Source organism: Neomonachus schauinslandi, chromosome 3, assembly GCF_002201575.2.
Source record: "Neomonachus schauinslandi chromosome 3, ASM220157v2, whole genome shotgun sequence".
NCBI lineage: Eukaryota > Metazoa > Chordata > Mammalia > Carnivora > Phocidae > Neomonachus > Neomonachus schauinslandi.
Window position 1 is genome coordinate 155776178 of NC_058405.1, and position 17161 is coordinate 155793338.

General features: G+C 39.9%; 1 protein-coding gene across 4 annotated transcripts in view; it reads left to right on the forward strand.

Annotated features, from left to right (window-relative positions):
* Window positions 1-1361: 1361 nt before the first annotated feature.
* The window catches only part of COQ10B (coenzyme Q10B), a 24105-nt gene continuing 8305 nt past the window's right edge, over window positions 1362-17161 (forward strand). The window contains exons 1-2 of one of the 4 annotated variants that reach the window (XM_044913367.1): window positions 1362-1533; window positions 7502-7651. In XM_044913367.1, coding sequence (XP_044769302.1) covers window positions 1412-1533; window positions 7502-7651 — 272 coding nt within the window. In that variant the 5' untranslated portion in view covers window positions 1362-1411. Of the gene's footprint in view, window positions 1534-1729; window positions 1809-7501; window positions 7652-17161 lie in introns of those variants that run through there. The other 3 variants (XM_044913368.1, XM_044913369.1, XM_044913370.1) reach the window with 3 other exon arrangements.

Sequence of the window (17161 nt, forward strand, 5' to 3'; positions counted from 1 at the left end):
AAAGCAAGAGTAGAAAAATAATAAAACATAACAAATTCCCTATATCATTATTTACATCACCCCCCCAAATAATCATACATATACACAGCAGCTAGAATATTTCTGTGAATGTAAATTAGATCAAGTCACTATTCTGACCTCTAAACTTGCATGACTTCCCTTCACACTTAGAATAAAATCCAAAGTTGGTACCGTGGCCTCCCAGGCACTATGATAAAGTCCTCACTACCTCTGACCTCATTTCCTACCTCTCTCCTCCTCACTCACTGTGATTCAAATACCTTGCTCTTCATAAAACAGGGTAAAATTGTTTCTGTTTGGGGCCTTTGCACCTGGTATTCCACCGGAAGTTACTTCCCCCCCAAATACATAATTCCTCACTTCATTTAGGCCTTTGTTCAGTATCACCTCCTCAGAGGCCCACCTGACCACCCTGTACAGAATAGCACCCTACCTTACCCCTCTCCACCTCATTACCCTGCTTTACTTTTTTTTTTTCTATAACAAGTGCCCAATATTTGTTGGCTATATTTAATCAACCATCTCACTGACTCCTCAAAACTATATTCAGTAGGCAGTACTGCTATCCAGTTTACAGAAAACGTACAAAGGTTAAATAAGGACCTGGGAACAAACGGAGGAGAAAAGGATGTCAGGATTTGATGACTTGATTCCTGAAATGGGTAAATTAAAGCAAAGTTGTCTGGTTTGTCTGGACTATGGGAAACCCACACTATCCACGAACACCAATTAAAATGTCGGCCACACAAGAGGAAGGCAAATAGAATGAGTCTGTTCCCCAAGGACATGACCTTATGTTACCCTCGCAACAATCTCCTGGGGTAAGCACAGCCGGTCCTGTGTTTGACAATCATTAAACAGCAAGAGTCCGACGGCCAGACTTCGCAGCCAGTAGCGATGGCGGTCCGGCTCAGCACTCACTGGCTTGGACAGTTACGTAATTAACACCCAGAACCTCGCGCTCCCTCCCACCCCTGGGCTCACGTGCCGAGCCTCGCGACCTCAAACAGCACCCAAGTGAACGGTGGCGGTTGGCGAATCCGGGGAAGAGTTCCAGCGCGGGAGGTGGGGAGAGCGGTCCCCGTGAGTCTCATGTAAAAAGCTCCTGAGCGCGCGGCGGGAACTAGAGGCCGGCCATGCAGAGGGGTGTGTCCGGGAGGCCCTGAGCTCCCTGATTGGCCGGTAGGATGACGAAAGCGTTTACAGTAAGCCTTACAAGCAGTGGGAGCTTGCGTCAGCTTTGCGCTTTCAGGGTGGGAAGAGGGGGCGTGTCTGGTGGCTCAAGGGGCCCGCCGATTGGCTGGAAGGCGCCGGAGCCGGGTGGCTCCGCGGGCCGCAGGAGGGCGGTGCCGTGGGCCTGGTCCCAGAGGTGGCGACCGGCATTAGTGAGATGATCATGGCAGCTCGGACCGGTCAGAGGGCTCTAAGAAAGGTGGTTTCGGGATGCCGTCCAAAGTCGACGGCAGCGGCCGGAACCCCGACTCCAGCTCAGGGAGCTGCGCGGTACGTCAGGTAATAACAGGAGTACTACGACGGGGGTAGCTTTCGGCCTGGGCTTGCCGAGTGGAGGGCCCGAGGAATTTTGGGGTGAGGCGGGGCCGGACCGGATGCATTTCCGCGTCTCTAAAGAGACAAAGTCCTGAGATCGGCATTTGAGGTACTTAGGCTTTGCGCACGTCACCCCGGGCGGGAGGCTCGTCGGGTTAGTGGCTCTCTACCCTCGCGAGAGATGGTGAATCCTCGGCCGAGCGACTTTAGGAGCCACTAATAAAGCAGCTCGACAACGGGTAACTTGGGGTTCTTCCGGTCTCCTCCCCTACGGCCTGCTGCTGTTGCTGCTCTCGGGAAGTTTTAACTTTGCGGCCCAAGAGTTGCTGGCTGTCGGGCTGTGGGAGTTTGTGGCCCGGCGGTGAGCCCTCTTCTGTTCCTCCAGCGTGCCTGCTGGCCCGATGTCCTTTCCCAGTTTGGGGTAGGGGGTCTTTGACTCCGCCCTTTGGTGTTTGCAAAACTAAACGTAGCCAATACGATTTTTTTCCACTCGACTGTCACTTAGAGGTCCTGTAACCTTGAACCAGTCTTCGATTTACCTGGTTGGTTCCTTTTTGGTGGGTGGAGGCGGAGACAGGAATGATTACATACTTCGACCACTTAGTTTCTTTTTACTAATGACTTTGTAATAAAGTATGCTCGAAAATTATAGTGTTTAAAATGTATTCAGTTGTAAACAGTACAAAATGAGGGGAGAAAGCACAAATGTTGAACTCCAGGAATTTAGATTTAATGAAGAATTTTTCAGTTACCCAAAACAGCCAACTCAATCCTTTTAGAGAAATAGTGGTTGAAATAGAAATAAAATAATCTCATATCGTTTAGTCCTGCTGAAGGAAACAACCTGAAAGAGGACTTCTAAGCAGAACATAGTCTATCATGCTTTAGATCTGTTTGTGTTACCCTTATAAAATGTTGGCTTGCAAATAAACCAAACTGTTACTTCTAAGAAAAAAATAAGATTGTTTTAGTGATCAAATTAAGGCGTAAATTCCAAGACAAATATTTATTGTTTATAATAATGAAGAGGGAGGAAGTTTATGAGCTCATTTTTAGGCAGAAGCACTAACATACGTTCTGGCCTTTATTATAGTAGAGTATTTGAGATGTAGTATTGGAAAGTTAGTGACAAAAAGCTGTCCTTCATCTGATTCAGTTTTAATTTCATGGTTTAACAATACATATGACTGTATGGCTCCTCATTGCAGTTGAAGATATTATATTATTCTTGATAATGTGTGAAACTAGATGTGCTGTCCAGTGCTTTTAACCATAGTATGGGAACTCATCAGGAAAACTATTAGCTTGCTCTAAACACAGCTATTTCCTTTATGATTGTAATCAGATTGTGTAAGGGTTTTTTGTGGGGGTTTTTTGGGGCAGGAAGAAGGGGAGGTTGGGGCGATGGTATTACATAAACTTGGTACAAAATTCAAAACCATGTACAGTGAAAAGTAAGTTTCCTAGTCAACCAGTTCACCTCTTCAGAAGCAACGGTCTTAGCTTTTTTAAATAAAGGTTTTCAGAGATGCTGCCTTTTCTGATACTGACTTATCAGAAAATTATTGGGTGTGCTCAATATTTGTCACATAATTGGCTTCCAATAATAGGTAATAAGGTAACTATACAAAAAGTGGGGAAATAGGTAAAACTGTTATAACAAAGTATGTTTTAGAAGGGAAACGTGATTAGGTATTTTGTACACCAGATTTGGTTTTTGTGATCAATACAATTAACAGAGATCCTAAATTATGTTATGTGACTTTCTAAAGGAAGCTAAATTAACTGCCTAATTTTTTATTTCTGCTGTTCTGCTTCATTTAGCAGAGTAACTCATTCCTTTTTATTAGTATAATCCAACTTCTAAGCAAACTCTATAGGTTAACTCTAAAGAAAATTCACAGTGGGCTTATTTTAATATTATCTCTGCCTTTAAAATAAGATGCACATAACAAATCATATTTTTAAAGATTTTTGGGAACACTTTTATTCTCTCTAGGAGATGAATCTATCTAAAATAGGAACAAATTTTTCTCTCTAGAAGATGAATCTATCTAAAATCTCTTTTGACTAAAAAAGAATATCATAGATATCTTTAAAATATGCTGTTATCATCATTATAAAATCAAATACTACTTGTTATAGCCTAGAAAACCTAGAATTCTGACAGCTATCTTGTTTTACTATATTTTCCCCATTGTTCATTTTTTTGAAGTGTTATTTAGAGCTGGATACATAAATATCCTAAAGTCTTAAAGGGGCCAGTAAGTTCATCCATACAGTTCATATGTTTTATTCTTTTCCTTTACATTTTATTTAATAGTTGTGCAACGTTTAGCTTAACCATTTTCATTGACTCTGGAAGAAGCCCATCTAATTTTTATAAAGAATGTTAATTGTTCAAAAGTTCTTTCTTGTATTATGGAGCCCAAATTTGTCTCCATCCAATTGGACTTTTGTCTTACATTTTGGAACCATATCCTCAGGTATCATCCCTATCTTCTGGCTGAATATTCCCAATTTCTTCAACCATTCTTTGTTTGACTTGATTGTCTCTTCCACCCCGGCCAAACTGTAGGGTGTCTGTGTCCTTAAAGAAATTTTGTTTATATGTAAATCCTATTTCATAAAACAGATTTTATGTAGGACATAAGGAGATTTGACCAGGCCATCCATTCCCCTTTTAAGAAATAATTTGGGTCCGCTAAGGAGTGTGTAACAGCTCACCTGCCAAATCAACTAGCCCTGAAAATGGATGGAGCTGGAGGGTCGGCCCATACCTGGGCATCAGTGGCAGTTGGTGACCCGCGAGGGGGACGGGAGGGGGGGGGGAGCCGCAGCGATTCCCTCCCAACCCCCAAACTGTTTTAAAAAACAAAAAATAAGAAATATTTAAAAAATAATTTGGGGGCACCTGGGTGGCTTAATTGATGAGCCGCTGATTCTTGATTTTGGCTCGGGTTATGATCTCAGGGTCCTGGGATCAAGCCCTACCTTGGGCTCTACCCTCAGCAGGGAATCTGCTTCAGGATTCTCTCTCTGCCCCTCCAGTGCACACGCTCTCTCTAATAAATAAATAAAATCTTTTAAAAAAATACTGTTTAAAAAAATAATTTGAAGATTTGATTTAATGAAATAGCACTCTTTTGCTTTGAATTCTTCAGCAGCTTCTCACTGAGGATAAATTCCAAATTGCTTTATCCTGGTTAATAATTCCCAGCATGATCCAGCTCCAGCCCATCTAACATTATTTCATGGTACTCTCCTGGCTTGCTATACTGCTGCTACACTGTTAGTCTTTCTCAGTCTCTCGATACTGCCAAGCTCTTTCCCTACTACCTGGAATGCCCCCCATCTACCTCGCCTCCTTCCATATATGTACACTGTATGTACACACACACACATTTTTTATGTACATACATACCTATTTCTCTCTTTACATGGCTAACTTATTGCATTATGTTTCAGCTGAAATATAACCTCAGAGGACTTCCTAGACTGCCCTAACTAAAGGAGCTCCCAATTACATGTCTCCACCCCCATTTCTTTCTTAGCACTTTTTTTGAATCCTCAACTACAAAGTAATCCTCATAAAGTTTATTTTTACCATTATATCCCTAGTGCCTAGCACAGAACAAAAGCTCAGTAAGTATGTGAACTAATATATGAATAGTATGAGATAGTTATGCAATAATCTTACTAGGGAAAGGAAAAAATACTCAGATGAATAAAAGTATATCAGGCATCTATATTTAGAAGTACCCAAAACAAGTAACATTCTAATTTCCTTGACATGTGTTTTTACATATGTGCATTGAAATGGAGATTGGAAGGGAAAGGAGAACAGAGCAACAGTTCTTTTTTTATTTTATTTTATTATGTTACGTTAGTCATCATACATTACATCATTATTTTGATGTAGTGTTCCATGATTCATTGTTTGCATATAACACCCAGTGCTCCATGCAATATGTGCCCTCCTTAATACCCATCACCGGGCTAACCCATCCCCTCACCCCCTTCCCATCTAAAACCTTCAGTTTGTTTCTCAGAGTCCATAGTCTCTCATGGTTTGTCTCCCCCTCTGATTCCCCCTCTTCATTTTTCCCTTCCTGCTATCTTCTTCTTTTTTTTAACATATAATGTATTATTTGTTTCAGAGGTACAGGTCTGTGATTCATTAGTCTTACACAATTCACAGTGCTCAGCACATACCCTCCCCAATGTCTATCACCCAGCCACCCCATCCCTCCCACCCCACCCCCCACTCCAGCAACCCTCAGTTTGTTTCCTGAGATTAAGAATTCCTCATATCAATGAGATCATATGATACTTGTCTTTTTCTGATTGACTTATTTCGCTTAGCATAATATCCTCTAGTTCCATCCACGTTGTTGCAAATGGCAAGATTTTGTTATTTTTTTTTGATGGCTGCATAATATTCCATTGTGTGTGTGTGTGTGTGTGTGTGTATACCACATCTTCTTTATCCATTCATCTGTTGATGGACATCTTGGCTCTTTCCATAGTTTGGCTGTTGTGGACATTGCTGCTATAAACATTGGGGTACACATACCCCTTTGGATCACTACATTTGTATCTTTGGGGTAAACGCCCAGTAGTGCAATTGTTGGGTTGTAGGGTAGCTCTATTTTCAAATTTTTGAGGAACCTCTTTACTGTTTTCCAGAGTGGCTGCACCAGTTTGCATTCCCACCAACAGTGTAGGAGGGTTCCCCTTTCTCCGCATCCTTGCCAACATCTGTCGTTTCCTGACTTGTTAATTTTAGCCATTCTGACTGGTGTGAGGTAGTATCTCATTGAGGTTTTGATTTGGATTTCCCTGATGCTGAGTGATGTTGAGCACTTTTTCATGTGTCTGTTGGCCATTTGGATGTCTTCTTTGTTTGGAAAAATGTCTGTTCATGTCTTCTGCCCATTTCTGGATTGGATTATTTGTTCTTTGGGTGTTGAGTTTGATAAGTTCTTTATAGATTTTGGATATTAGCTCTTTATTTGATATGTCATTCAGAGCAGCAGTTCTAACAGGGCCACTAGATTTCCAATCTGAAGTCTCAGAGTAGATCAAGAATTAAGGAGCCTCTGTGGATCTAGCTGGGAAGACAACCTGGATAGATGAGTTAGAAAATAGATGATGGGCGCCTGGGTGGCTCGGTCGTTAAGCGTCTGCCTTCGGCTCAGGTCATGATCCCAGGGTCCTGGGATCAAGTCCCACATCAGGGGTCCCTGCTCTGCAGGGAGCCTGCTTCTCTTCTGCCTCTGCTTCCCTTCCTCTCTCTCTGTCTCTCATGAATAAATGAATAAAATCTTAAAAAAAAAAAAAATAGATGATGAAGGGTTCCTGGCTGGCTCAGTCAGTAGAGCATGTGACTCTTGGTCTCAGGGTTATGAGTTCGAGCCCCACATTGGGGGTAGAGTTTACTTAAAAAAAGAAAGAAAGAAAGAAAATAGATGATGAATATTCTAGCAAGTGTATGGGAAGAATATGTTGTAATATGTGACTATAGACTGAAAGCCAACTTTCTGGGAAAGACACCATTTGTGCCAGAAATTTCTAACCCTAACTATAAATTGTTATTTTTAGTTTTCTTTATGGTACTTAAGAAGCTTATTTTTTTCCGTGTGCCTATGCATGCATGTGTGCACAAGTGTGTGTGTGTGTGTTTGTGTGTATTTTCAGGAATAGTCTAAAGTTGCAAAGCCTTCTAAAGTGTGATAGTTACTGGGGTGCCAGGCTGGCTCAGTTGGTGGAGCATGTAACTCTTGATCTTGGGATCATGAGTTCAAGCCCCGTGTTGGGTGTAGAGTTTACATTAAAAAAAATAACATGTGATAGTATTTTACAATCTATAATTTGTGTTTCCTTTTAATTTTCAGTGCTACACTAAATCAAGTACTTTTTGTCTTTTTAGATATTTAGCTTCCTGTGGTATACTGATGAGCAGAACTCTTCCACTACATACCTCAGTTTTGCCTAAGGAGATATATGCAAGAACCTTCTTCAGAATTGCTGCACCATTAATAAACAAAAGAAAAGAATATTCAGAGAGGAGAATTATAGGGTTTGTATATAATAATAGTTCTGCTAAAAGAGTATGTTCACAATTTTCTGTAGAGTATTCATGACTTTTTTTCTGGATTTTTCTTCTTACAGAATATGCTTTGGTTTTTCTAGATTGGCCTTTCCACAGCTTTTGCTGTTTTATAAATATTTGTTGAATGAACATAATTATATGGTAACTTTATAGGATAGATTTAAACCTTGATGTGTAAAGGAAATAATTGAACTGTTTAGACCTACATTTTTGTACACTGTTTGTTTCTATAGTGGCAACATTAGTGATATGTTGGGCCCAATATGTTTATTTATTTATTTATTTTTAAAGATTTTATTTATTTATTTGACAGAGACACAGCGAGAGAGGGAACACAAGCAGGGGGAGCGGGAGAGGGAGAAGCAGGCTTCCCGCCGAGCAGGGAGACCGATGCGGGGCTCGATCCCAGGACCCTGGGATCATGACCTGAGCCAAAGGCAGACACTTAATGACTGAGCCACCGAGGTGCCCCCACACCAATATGTTTAAATAGCTCCCTCACATATAGACATACATAGATAAGTAACATACAGATGTGCTAAGAGGCTCCTACCACCTGGAGTGTAGGTTGGCAAACTTTTTCTGTAAAGGACCAGATAGTATATATGTTAGGTTTTGTGGACCATACTGTCTCTGTAGCAGCTACTCAACTCTGTCATTGTAACTGTAGCCCAAACAACATATTGCTGTGGACAGTATGTAATAAATGGGTGTGACTGCGTGCTAATAAAACTTTATTTACAGAACCAGGCTTTGGGCCGGGTTTGGCCCCTGATCTAGGGGTATATATAGAAGAGAATAGAGAGACTGCAGTTCTGCTAAACCAGAAATACAGCATCTGTTCATATGGGAATTTCTACAAGGGGATCTTAATTCTCAACAGGCCATTAAGTATTACATGAATTCTTGTAAAAGTGCATTTCAATAATTTTTTCAGTTGCTTTTTCCATTCTGATTTTTCTGTAGTAAAGGACTTTCAGCAGACTCAGCTTTTGTCACTAAAATTACCTTTATTACTGGCTAAATCACTGTATTGGTTAAGGTAATGCTAGCAGCTATACAGGTAAAACCCCAAAGTTTATTTCTTTCTTATGTAAAGTTCAAGTGGGTATTCCCCATCCATGGGCAGCAGTTTAGGAACCTAAGCTCCATCTAAACTTGTGCCTTTTGTAATTCCTTAGTCTTTTAAGAAGATATACTTGATTCTAAACCATATTGGTCTGGAAGGGATTATTGGCAAGAACTAGTCATGTAATCCCATCTAAATGCAAGAGGGGAATTGGGAATAGTAGCCTCCGGGTGGGCAGCTTCTTCCCAGCAATAGCACCATGTAAAGAGAGCCTAAATAATTGGACAGGTAGACGTCTTTGCCAGAGCTGGTATCTGTCAAAAAGAGAAATGGCAATGAAAAGATAAATAGTGAATTGGTCTGTTTTACTTTTTTTTTTTTTTTAAAGATTTTATTTATTTATTTGACAGTGAGAGAGGGAACACAAGCAGGGGGAGTGGGAGAGGGAGAAGCAGGCTTTCCACCAAGCAGGGAGCTGGATGCGGGGCTCAATTCCAGGACCCTGGGATCATGACCTGAGCCAAAGGCAGATGCTTAATGACTGAGCCACCCAGGCGCCCAGTCTGTTTTACTTTTGAATCACTACCAATATCTTTTTTTTACTGTGTACCTGTCATTTGACAGGTATTACTGGGTGCTTTATATTTATAGTTTCGTTTAATTCTCACAGTAGCCATGGAAACTAGGTGTTGTTATTCCCATTTTAGAGATGAAGAAACTGAAGTTCATGGAGATAATGTACATTAAGTGTCATGCATGATTCCTAAGATTATTTTTCCACCATATTTACTTATTGTTACTTACTTCCTTATTCTTTCTCATGCTGGAATTCTTTTTATTACAAATTGGTCTTATCCAGTGATCATCTTATCTTTTTCCCCCGTATTTGACATAAACACATAATATTAGCTACTATTTATTAAGTGCTTTTTTTTTTAATATTTATTTATTTGACAGAGAGAGACCAAGTGAGAGAGGGAACACAAGCAGGGGGAGGGGGAGAGGGAGAAGCAGGCTACCCGTGGAGCAGGGAGCCCGATGCGGGGCTCGATCCCAAGACCCTGGGATCATGACCTGAGCTGAAGGCAGACGTTTAACGACTGAGCCACCCAGGCGCCCCATTAAGTGCTTTTTTTTTAATTAAAGATTTTTTAAATCTATTTGAGAGGGAGAAGCAGCACGCACACAAGCAGGGGAGGGGCAGAGGGACAAGCAGACTCCCCGCTGAGTGAGGAGCCTAATTTGGGCTCCATCGCAGGACCCTGAGATCATGACCTGAGCCGAAGTCAGATGCTTAACCAACTGAGCCATCCAGGAGCCCCTTTATTAATTGCTTATTAAGCATTGTGCACTATGCCAAAACTATTTCACTTAACCCTCAAAAGAACCCTGTAGAGGTACTTTTCAGTTATGGATGAAGGAAATAAAATTGAGAAGTTAAACAACCTACCCTGGGTCATGTGGCTTAGTTTTAGGGTTAGTATTTGAGTGTAGTCCTTTCTGACTACAAAGTCCATACCCTTGACCACTGTGCCATACTGCTTTCTTAGTTGTTGTAGACTACTTTTATAACAGCTTCCAGGCTGCAAGATTTCATACTTCTTCATAGGACTTATTTTAGCATTTATTTCAAAGTGACTAAAACCTAGGAGGTTTAGGAGGTAGGGTTTTTTTTTTTCCATCCCCTCTACTGTGGACCTCATTTCATGATAATACTTTGAAAACAATGTTTTATTTTGTTTTCATCTTGAATTACTTAATTTTTTAAATTTAAATTCAATTAATTAACATTTTTAAAAACTTTTTTTTTTTTAAGATTTTATTTATTTATTTGAAGAGAGAGACACAGCGAGAGAGGGAACACAAGCAGGGGGAGTGGCAGAGGGAGAAGCAGGCTTCCTGCCGAGCAGGGAGCCCGATGCGGGGCTCGATCCCAGGACCCTGGGATCACGACCTGAGCCGAAGGCAGACGCTTAACGACTGAGCCATTAGTTTCAGAGGTACAGGTCAGTGATTCATCAGTCTTAAATGATAACCAGTGCTCATTACATCATGTGCCCTCCTTAATGTCCATCACCCAATTACACCATCCCCCCACTCCCCTCCCCTCCAGCAGCCCTCAGTTTGTTTCCTATAATTAAGAGTCTCTTGGGGTGCCTGGATGGCGCAGTCATTAAGCTTCTGCCTTCGGCTCAGTTCATGATCCCAGGGTCCTGGGATCGAGCCCCGCATCGGGCTCCCTGCTCGGCGGGAAGCCTGCTTCTCCCTCTCCCACTCCCCCTACTTGTGTTCCCTCTCTCGCTGTGTCTCTCTCTGTCATATAAGTAAAATCTTAAAAAAAAAGTCTCTTACTGTTTGTCTCCCTCTCAGATTTCGTCTCATTTATTTTTTCCTCTCTTCTGTGATTCTGTGTTGTTTCTTAAATTCCACATATTAGTGAGATCATATGATAATTGTCTTTCTCTGATTGACTTATTTCGCTCAGTATAATACCCTCTAGTTCCAGCCACGTTGCAAATGGCAAGATTTCATTTTGATGGCTGAGTAGTATTCCATTATATGTATTTGTTTGTGTGTGTGTGTGTGTGTGTGTGTATATCTTGATGAAGTCCCAATAGTTCATTTTTGCCTTTGTTTCCCTTGCCTTGGAGACGTGCCTAGCAAGAAGTTGCTACAGCCGAGGTCACAGACGTTGCTGCCTGTGTTCTCTAGGATTTTGATGGATTCCTGTCTCACATTTAAGTCTTTCATCCATTTTGAGTCTATTTTTGTGTGTGGTGTAAGGAAATGGTCCAGTTTCATTCTTCTGCATGTGGCTGTCCAATTTTCCCAACACCATTTGTTGAAGAGACTGTCTTTTTTCCATTGGATATTCTTTCCTGCTTTGTGGAAGATTAGTTGACCATAGAGTTGAGAGTCGATTTCTGGCTTCTCTCTTCTGTTCCATTGATCTATGTGTCTGTTTTTGTGCCAGTATCATACTGTCTTGATGATTACAGCTTTGTAATAGAGCTTGAAGTCTGGCATTGTGATCCCACCAGCTTTGGGTTTTTTGGGTTTTTTTTCCAACATTCCTTTGGCTATTTGGGGTCTTTTCTGATTCCACATAAATTTTAGGATTATTTATTCCAGCTCTGTGAAAAAAGTTGATGGTATTGTGATAGGGATTGCATTGAATGTGTAGATTGCTCTAGGTAGCATTGACATCTTCATAATATTTGTTCTTCCAATCCATGAGCATGGAACGTTTTTCCATTTCTTTGTGTCTTCCTCAGTTTCTTTCATGAGTATTCTATAGTTTTCTGCATACAGGTCCTTTGCTTCTTTGGTTAGGTTTATTCCTAGGTATTTTATGGTTTTGGGTGCAATTGTAAATGGGATCGACTCCTTAATTTCTCTTTCTTCTGTCTCATTGTTAATTTATAGAAATGCAACAGATTTCTGTGCATTGATTATATATCCTGACGCTTTGTTGAATTCCAGTATGAGTTCTAGAAATTTTGGGGTGGAGTCTTTTTGGTTTTCCACAGTATCATGTCATCTGTGAAGAGAGTTTGACTTCTTTTTTTTTTTTTTTTTAAAGATTTTATTTATTTATTTGAGAGAGAGAATGAGAGAGAGAGAGAGAGAGCACATGAGGGGGGGAGGGTCAAAGGGAGAAGCAAACGCCCCGCCGAGCAGGGAGCCCGATGTGGGACTCGATCCCGGGACTCCAGGATCATGACCTGAGCCGAAGGCAGTCGCTCAACCAACTGAGCCACCCAGGCGCCCGAGAGTTTGACTTCTTTACTAATTCAGATGCCCTGCATTTCTTTTTGTTACCTGATTACTGAGGCTAGGACTTCTAGTACTATGTTGGACAACAGAGGTGATAGTGGACATCCCTGTTGTATTCCTGACTTTAGGGGAAAAGCGCTCAGTTTTTCCCCATTGAGAATGATATTCTCTGTGGGCTTTTTGTATGTAGCTTTTATGATATTGAGGTATGTTCCCTCCAGCCCTGCACTGTGCAGAGTTTTAATAAAGAAAGGATGCTGTACTTCGTCAGATGCTTTTTCTGTACCTATTGTCCTTTCTTTTATTAATGTAATGTATTACATTGACTGGTTTGTGGATGTTGAACCATGCTTGCAGCCCAGGAGTAAATCCCACTTGGTCTTGGCTAATAGTCCTTTTAATGCACTGTTGGATCCTATTGGCAAGCATCTTGGTGAGAATTTTGTATCCATGTTCATCAGGGATATTGGTCTATATTTCCCTTTTGGTGGGGTCTTTGTATGGTTTTGGGATCAAGGTCATACTGGCCTCATAGAAATTGTTGGGAAGTTTTCCTTCCATTTCTGTTTTTTGAAACAGCTTCAGAAGAATATATTGATTCTTTTTTTAAAGATTTTATTTATTTGACACAGAGAGAGAGTGAGAGAGAGAGCAGAGCATAAGCAGGGGGAGTGGCAGGCAGATGAAGAAGGAGAAGCAGGCTCCCCACTGAGCAAGGAGCCTGCTGTGGAACTCAAACCCAGAGCCCTGGGATCATGACCTGAGCCGAAGGCAGATGCTTAACTGACTGAGCCACCCAGGCGCCCCAGTATTAATTCTTCTTTAAATGTTTGGTAGAATTCCCCTGGGAAGCCATCCAGCCCTGGGCTTTTGTTTGTTGGGAGATTTTTGATTACTGCTTCAATTTCCTTGCTGGTTATGGGTCTGTTCAGGTTTTCTGTGTCTTCCTGTTTCAGTTTTGGTAGTTTATGTGTCTCTAGGAATGCATCCATTTCTTCTAGGTTGCCTAATTTGTTGGCATATAGTTGCTCATCATATGTTCTTATAATTGTTTGTATTTCTTCGGTGTTGGTTGTGATCTCCTCTTTCATTCATGATTTTATATATTTGGGTCCTTTCTCTTTTCTTTTTGGTAAGTCTGGCCAGGGGCTTATCAATCTTATTAATTCTTTTCAACGGACCAGCTCCTAGTTTTATTGAACCTGGTTTCTATTTCATTGATTTCTTCTCTAATCTATATTATTTCTCTTCTCTTGCTGGGTTTAGGCTTTATTTGCTGTTCTTTCTCCAGCTCCTTTTGGTGTAAGTTTAGGTTGTGTATTTGAGACCTTTCTTGTTTCTTGAGGAAGGCTTGTATTGCTAATACTTCCCTCCTAGGACCACCTTTGCTGTATCCCAAAGATTTTGAACAGTTGTGTTTTTATTTTCATTTGTTTCCATGAATTTTTTAAATTCTTCTTTAATTTCCTGGTTGACCATTCATTCCTTAGTAGGATGCTCTTTAGCCTCCCTGTATTTGAGTTATTTCCAAATTTCCTCTTGTGATTGAGTTCCAGTTTCAAAGCATTGTGGTCCAAAAATATGCAGGGAATGATCCCAGTCTTTTGGTACCTGATTTGTGACCCAGTATGTGATCTGTTCTGGAGAATGTTCCATGTGCACCTTAGAAGAATGTGTATTCTGTTGCTTTCGGATGGAAATGCTCTGAATGTAGCTGTGAAGTCCATCTGGTCCAGAGTGTCATTCAAAACCCTTGTTTCCTTGTTGATCTTCTGCTTAGATGGTCTGTCCATTGCAGTGAGGGGTGTGTTCAAGTCCCCTACTATTACTGATGTGTTTCTTTAATTTTGTTATTAATTGGCTTATATAATTGGCTGCTCCAATGTTAGGGGCATAAATATTTACAATTTTTGTATCTTCTTATTGGATGGACCCTTTAATTATGACATAGTGTCCTTTCTCATCTCTTATTACCATATTTGGTTTAAAATCTAATTTTTCTGATAGAAGGATTGCCATCCCAGCTTTCTTTTGATGTCCATTAGCATGATAAATGGTTTTCCACCCCTTCACTTTCAATCTGGAGATGTCTTTGGGTCTAAAATGAGTCTCTTGCATACAGCATATCAGTAGGTCTTGCTTTTTTGTCCCATCTGATACCCTGTGTCTTTTGATTGGGGCATTTAGCCCATTTACTTTCAGAGTAACTTTTGAAAGATATGAATTTAGTGCACTGTATTACCTGTAAAGTCACTGTTTCTGTAGATTATCTCTGTTCCTTTCTGGTCTATGTTACTTTTGGACTCTCTTTTTGCTTAAAAGATCCCTTTTAATATTTCTTGCAGGGCTGATTTGGTGATCACAAATTCTTTTAGTTTCTGTTTGTCCTGGAAGATTTTTACCTTTCCTCCTATTTTGAATGACATCCTAGCTGGGTAAGGTATTTTTGGCTGCATAGTTTTCTCATTTAGCACGCTGAATATATCATGCCTGTCGTTTCTGGCCTGCCAGGTTTCTGTGGATAGGTCTGCTGCCAATCTAATGTTTCTACCCTTGTATGTTACAGAGATCTTATCCCATGCTGCTTTCAGGATTTTCTCTTTGTCTCTGAGATTTGCAAGTTTTACTATTAGATGTCAGGGTGTTGCCCTATTTTTATTGATTTTGAGGGGGGCTCTCTGTGCCTCCTGGATTTTGATGCCTGTTCCCTTCCCTAGATAAGGGAAGTTCTCTGCTTTAATTTGCTTCAATATACTTTCTGCCCCCCGCTTCTTCTGGGATCCCAATTATTCTAAAACTGTTTCACTTAACGGTATCACTTATCTCTCGAATTCTCCCCTCATGATCCAGTAATTGTTCCTCTCTCTTTTTCTCAGCTTCTTTATTCTCCATCATTTGGTCTTCTATATCACTAATTCTCTCTTTTGTCTCATTTATCCTAGCAGTTAGAGCCTCCATTTTTTATTGCATGTCATTAATAGCCTTTTTGATTTTGACTTGGTTAGATTTTAGTTCTTTTATTTCTCCAGAAAGGGATTCTCTAGTGTCTTCTATGCTTTTCTCAAGCCCACCTAGTATCTTTATAATTGTTATTCTGAACTCTAGTTCTGACCTCTTACTTATGTCCATACTGATTAGGTCCCTGGCAGTCAGTACTGCCTCTTGTTCTCTTTTTTGAGGCGATTTTTTCCATCTTGTCATTCTCCTACCTTGCAGAAAGTGGTTGCTTTTCTATTTGTAGAGTTGCAGTTAATCTTTTCTTAGCTCTCCAGTTGAGTTCACAGATATTCAGAATGATTTGATAGCTATCTAGCTGAATTCCTGGGACCAGATGAAACTAAGGTCTCCTACTCCTCCACTGTCTTGTACTCCTCCCCAAAACAATGTTATATAACTGTAATAACTAACATCTTTGTCTTATTTCTAACTCTAATGGGAATGCTTTTGGTATTTGACCATTTATGGAGGGAATTATACAGTTTTTCTTCTTTTGGTTAATATGATTATAATGTTATAATTCTTAGTATTAAGCCATCCATGAATCTTTAAAAGAGTTGAATTTGATTGCTAATTTTTTTAATGCATTGCTGGATTTTATTTGCTGATATTTAGAATTTTTGCTTCAGTAATCACAGGTGATATTGGTCTACAGGTTTTATTTTTTATGTTCTTTGTCACGTTCAGGTTGGCAGGGTGTTATGGTGGCTCATAAAAAGAATGAGAGGTTCCTTTCTTTGTGTTCTAGAATGGTTTCTTTTTTTTTAAATTTTAAAAATACTACATACTTGTATAAAAATCTAACAATATAGAAGTATATGTACTATTTTTACTCCTACTTCTTTTTCTTGAGTTAAAAACTATTGATGTTGGAGTGCTTGGGTGGCTCAGTCAGTTAAGCATCTGCCTTCAGCTCAGGTCATGGTCTTGGGATCCTGGGATCAAGCCCCATGTTGGTTTCCCTGCTGAGTGGGCAGTCTGCTTCTCTCTCTCCCTCTCCCTTTGTCCCCTCCCCTCTGCTCGTGTTCTCTCTCTCTCAAATAAATACAGTCTTTAAAAAAAAATCTATTTAATCTTTGTCCTTCTAGGGCTTTTAAAATATATTTTCATTACAGTTATTATGTTGATATAACAATTAGTTTCAGGAAAAAATAAATATCAAGTGTTTAAAAGTGAGAAATACAGTATTTATTTATAATTTTTCCTAAATGGATAATAGAATCGTCCATATCCTGTCTGCTTTGTAAAGTGTTTTTTTCATATAAGAATATATTGTAAACCTCTTTGCTCTAAAGTATATATTTGATCTTAAAAAAAATAAACTTAAAAACAAAGTGGGAGGCGCCTGGCTGGCTAAGTCAGAAGAGCATGCAATTCTTCATCTCAGGGTCATGAGTTTGAGCCCCATTTTGGGTGTGGAGATTACTAAAATAAATAAATAAATAAATAAACAAACTTTAAATATTTGATTCTAATTCTTATAAATAACTGGTACAGAGTTCCACAGTATGGATATACCATAATTTTTAATAATTTTTATTATATTAAGCATTTATTAACATCTATTAACTGATAAGTAAGTTGCTTCCATTTGAGTTTTTTTCCTCTCTTTTTTTTTTTTTTTTTTTTTTTTA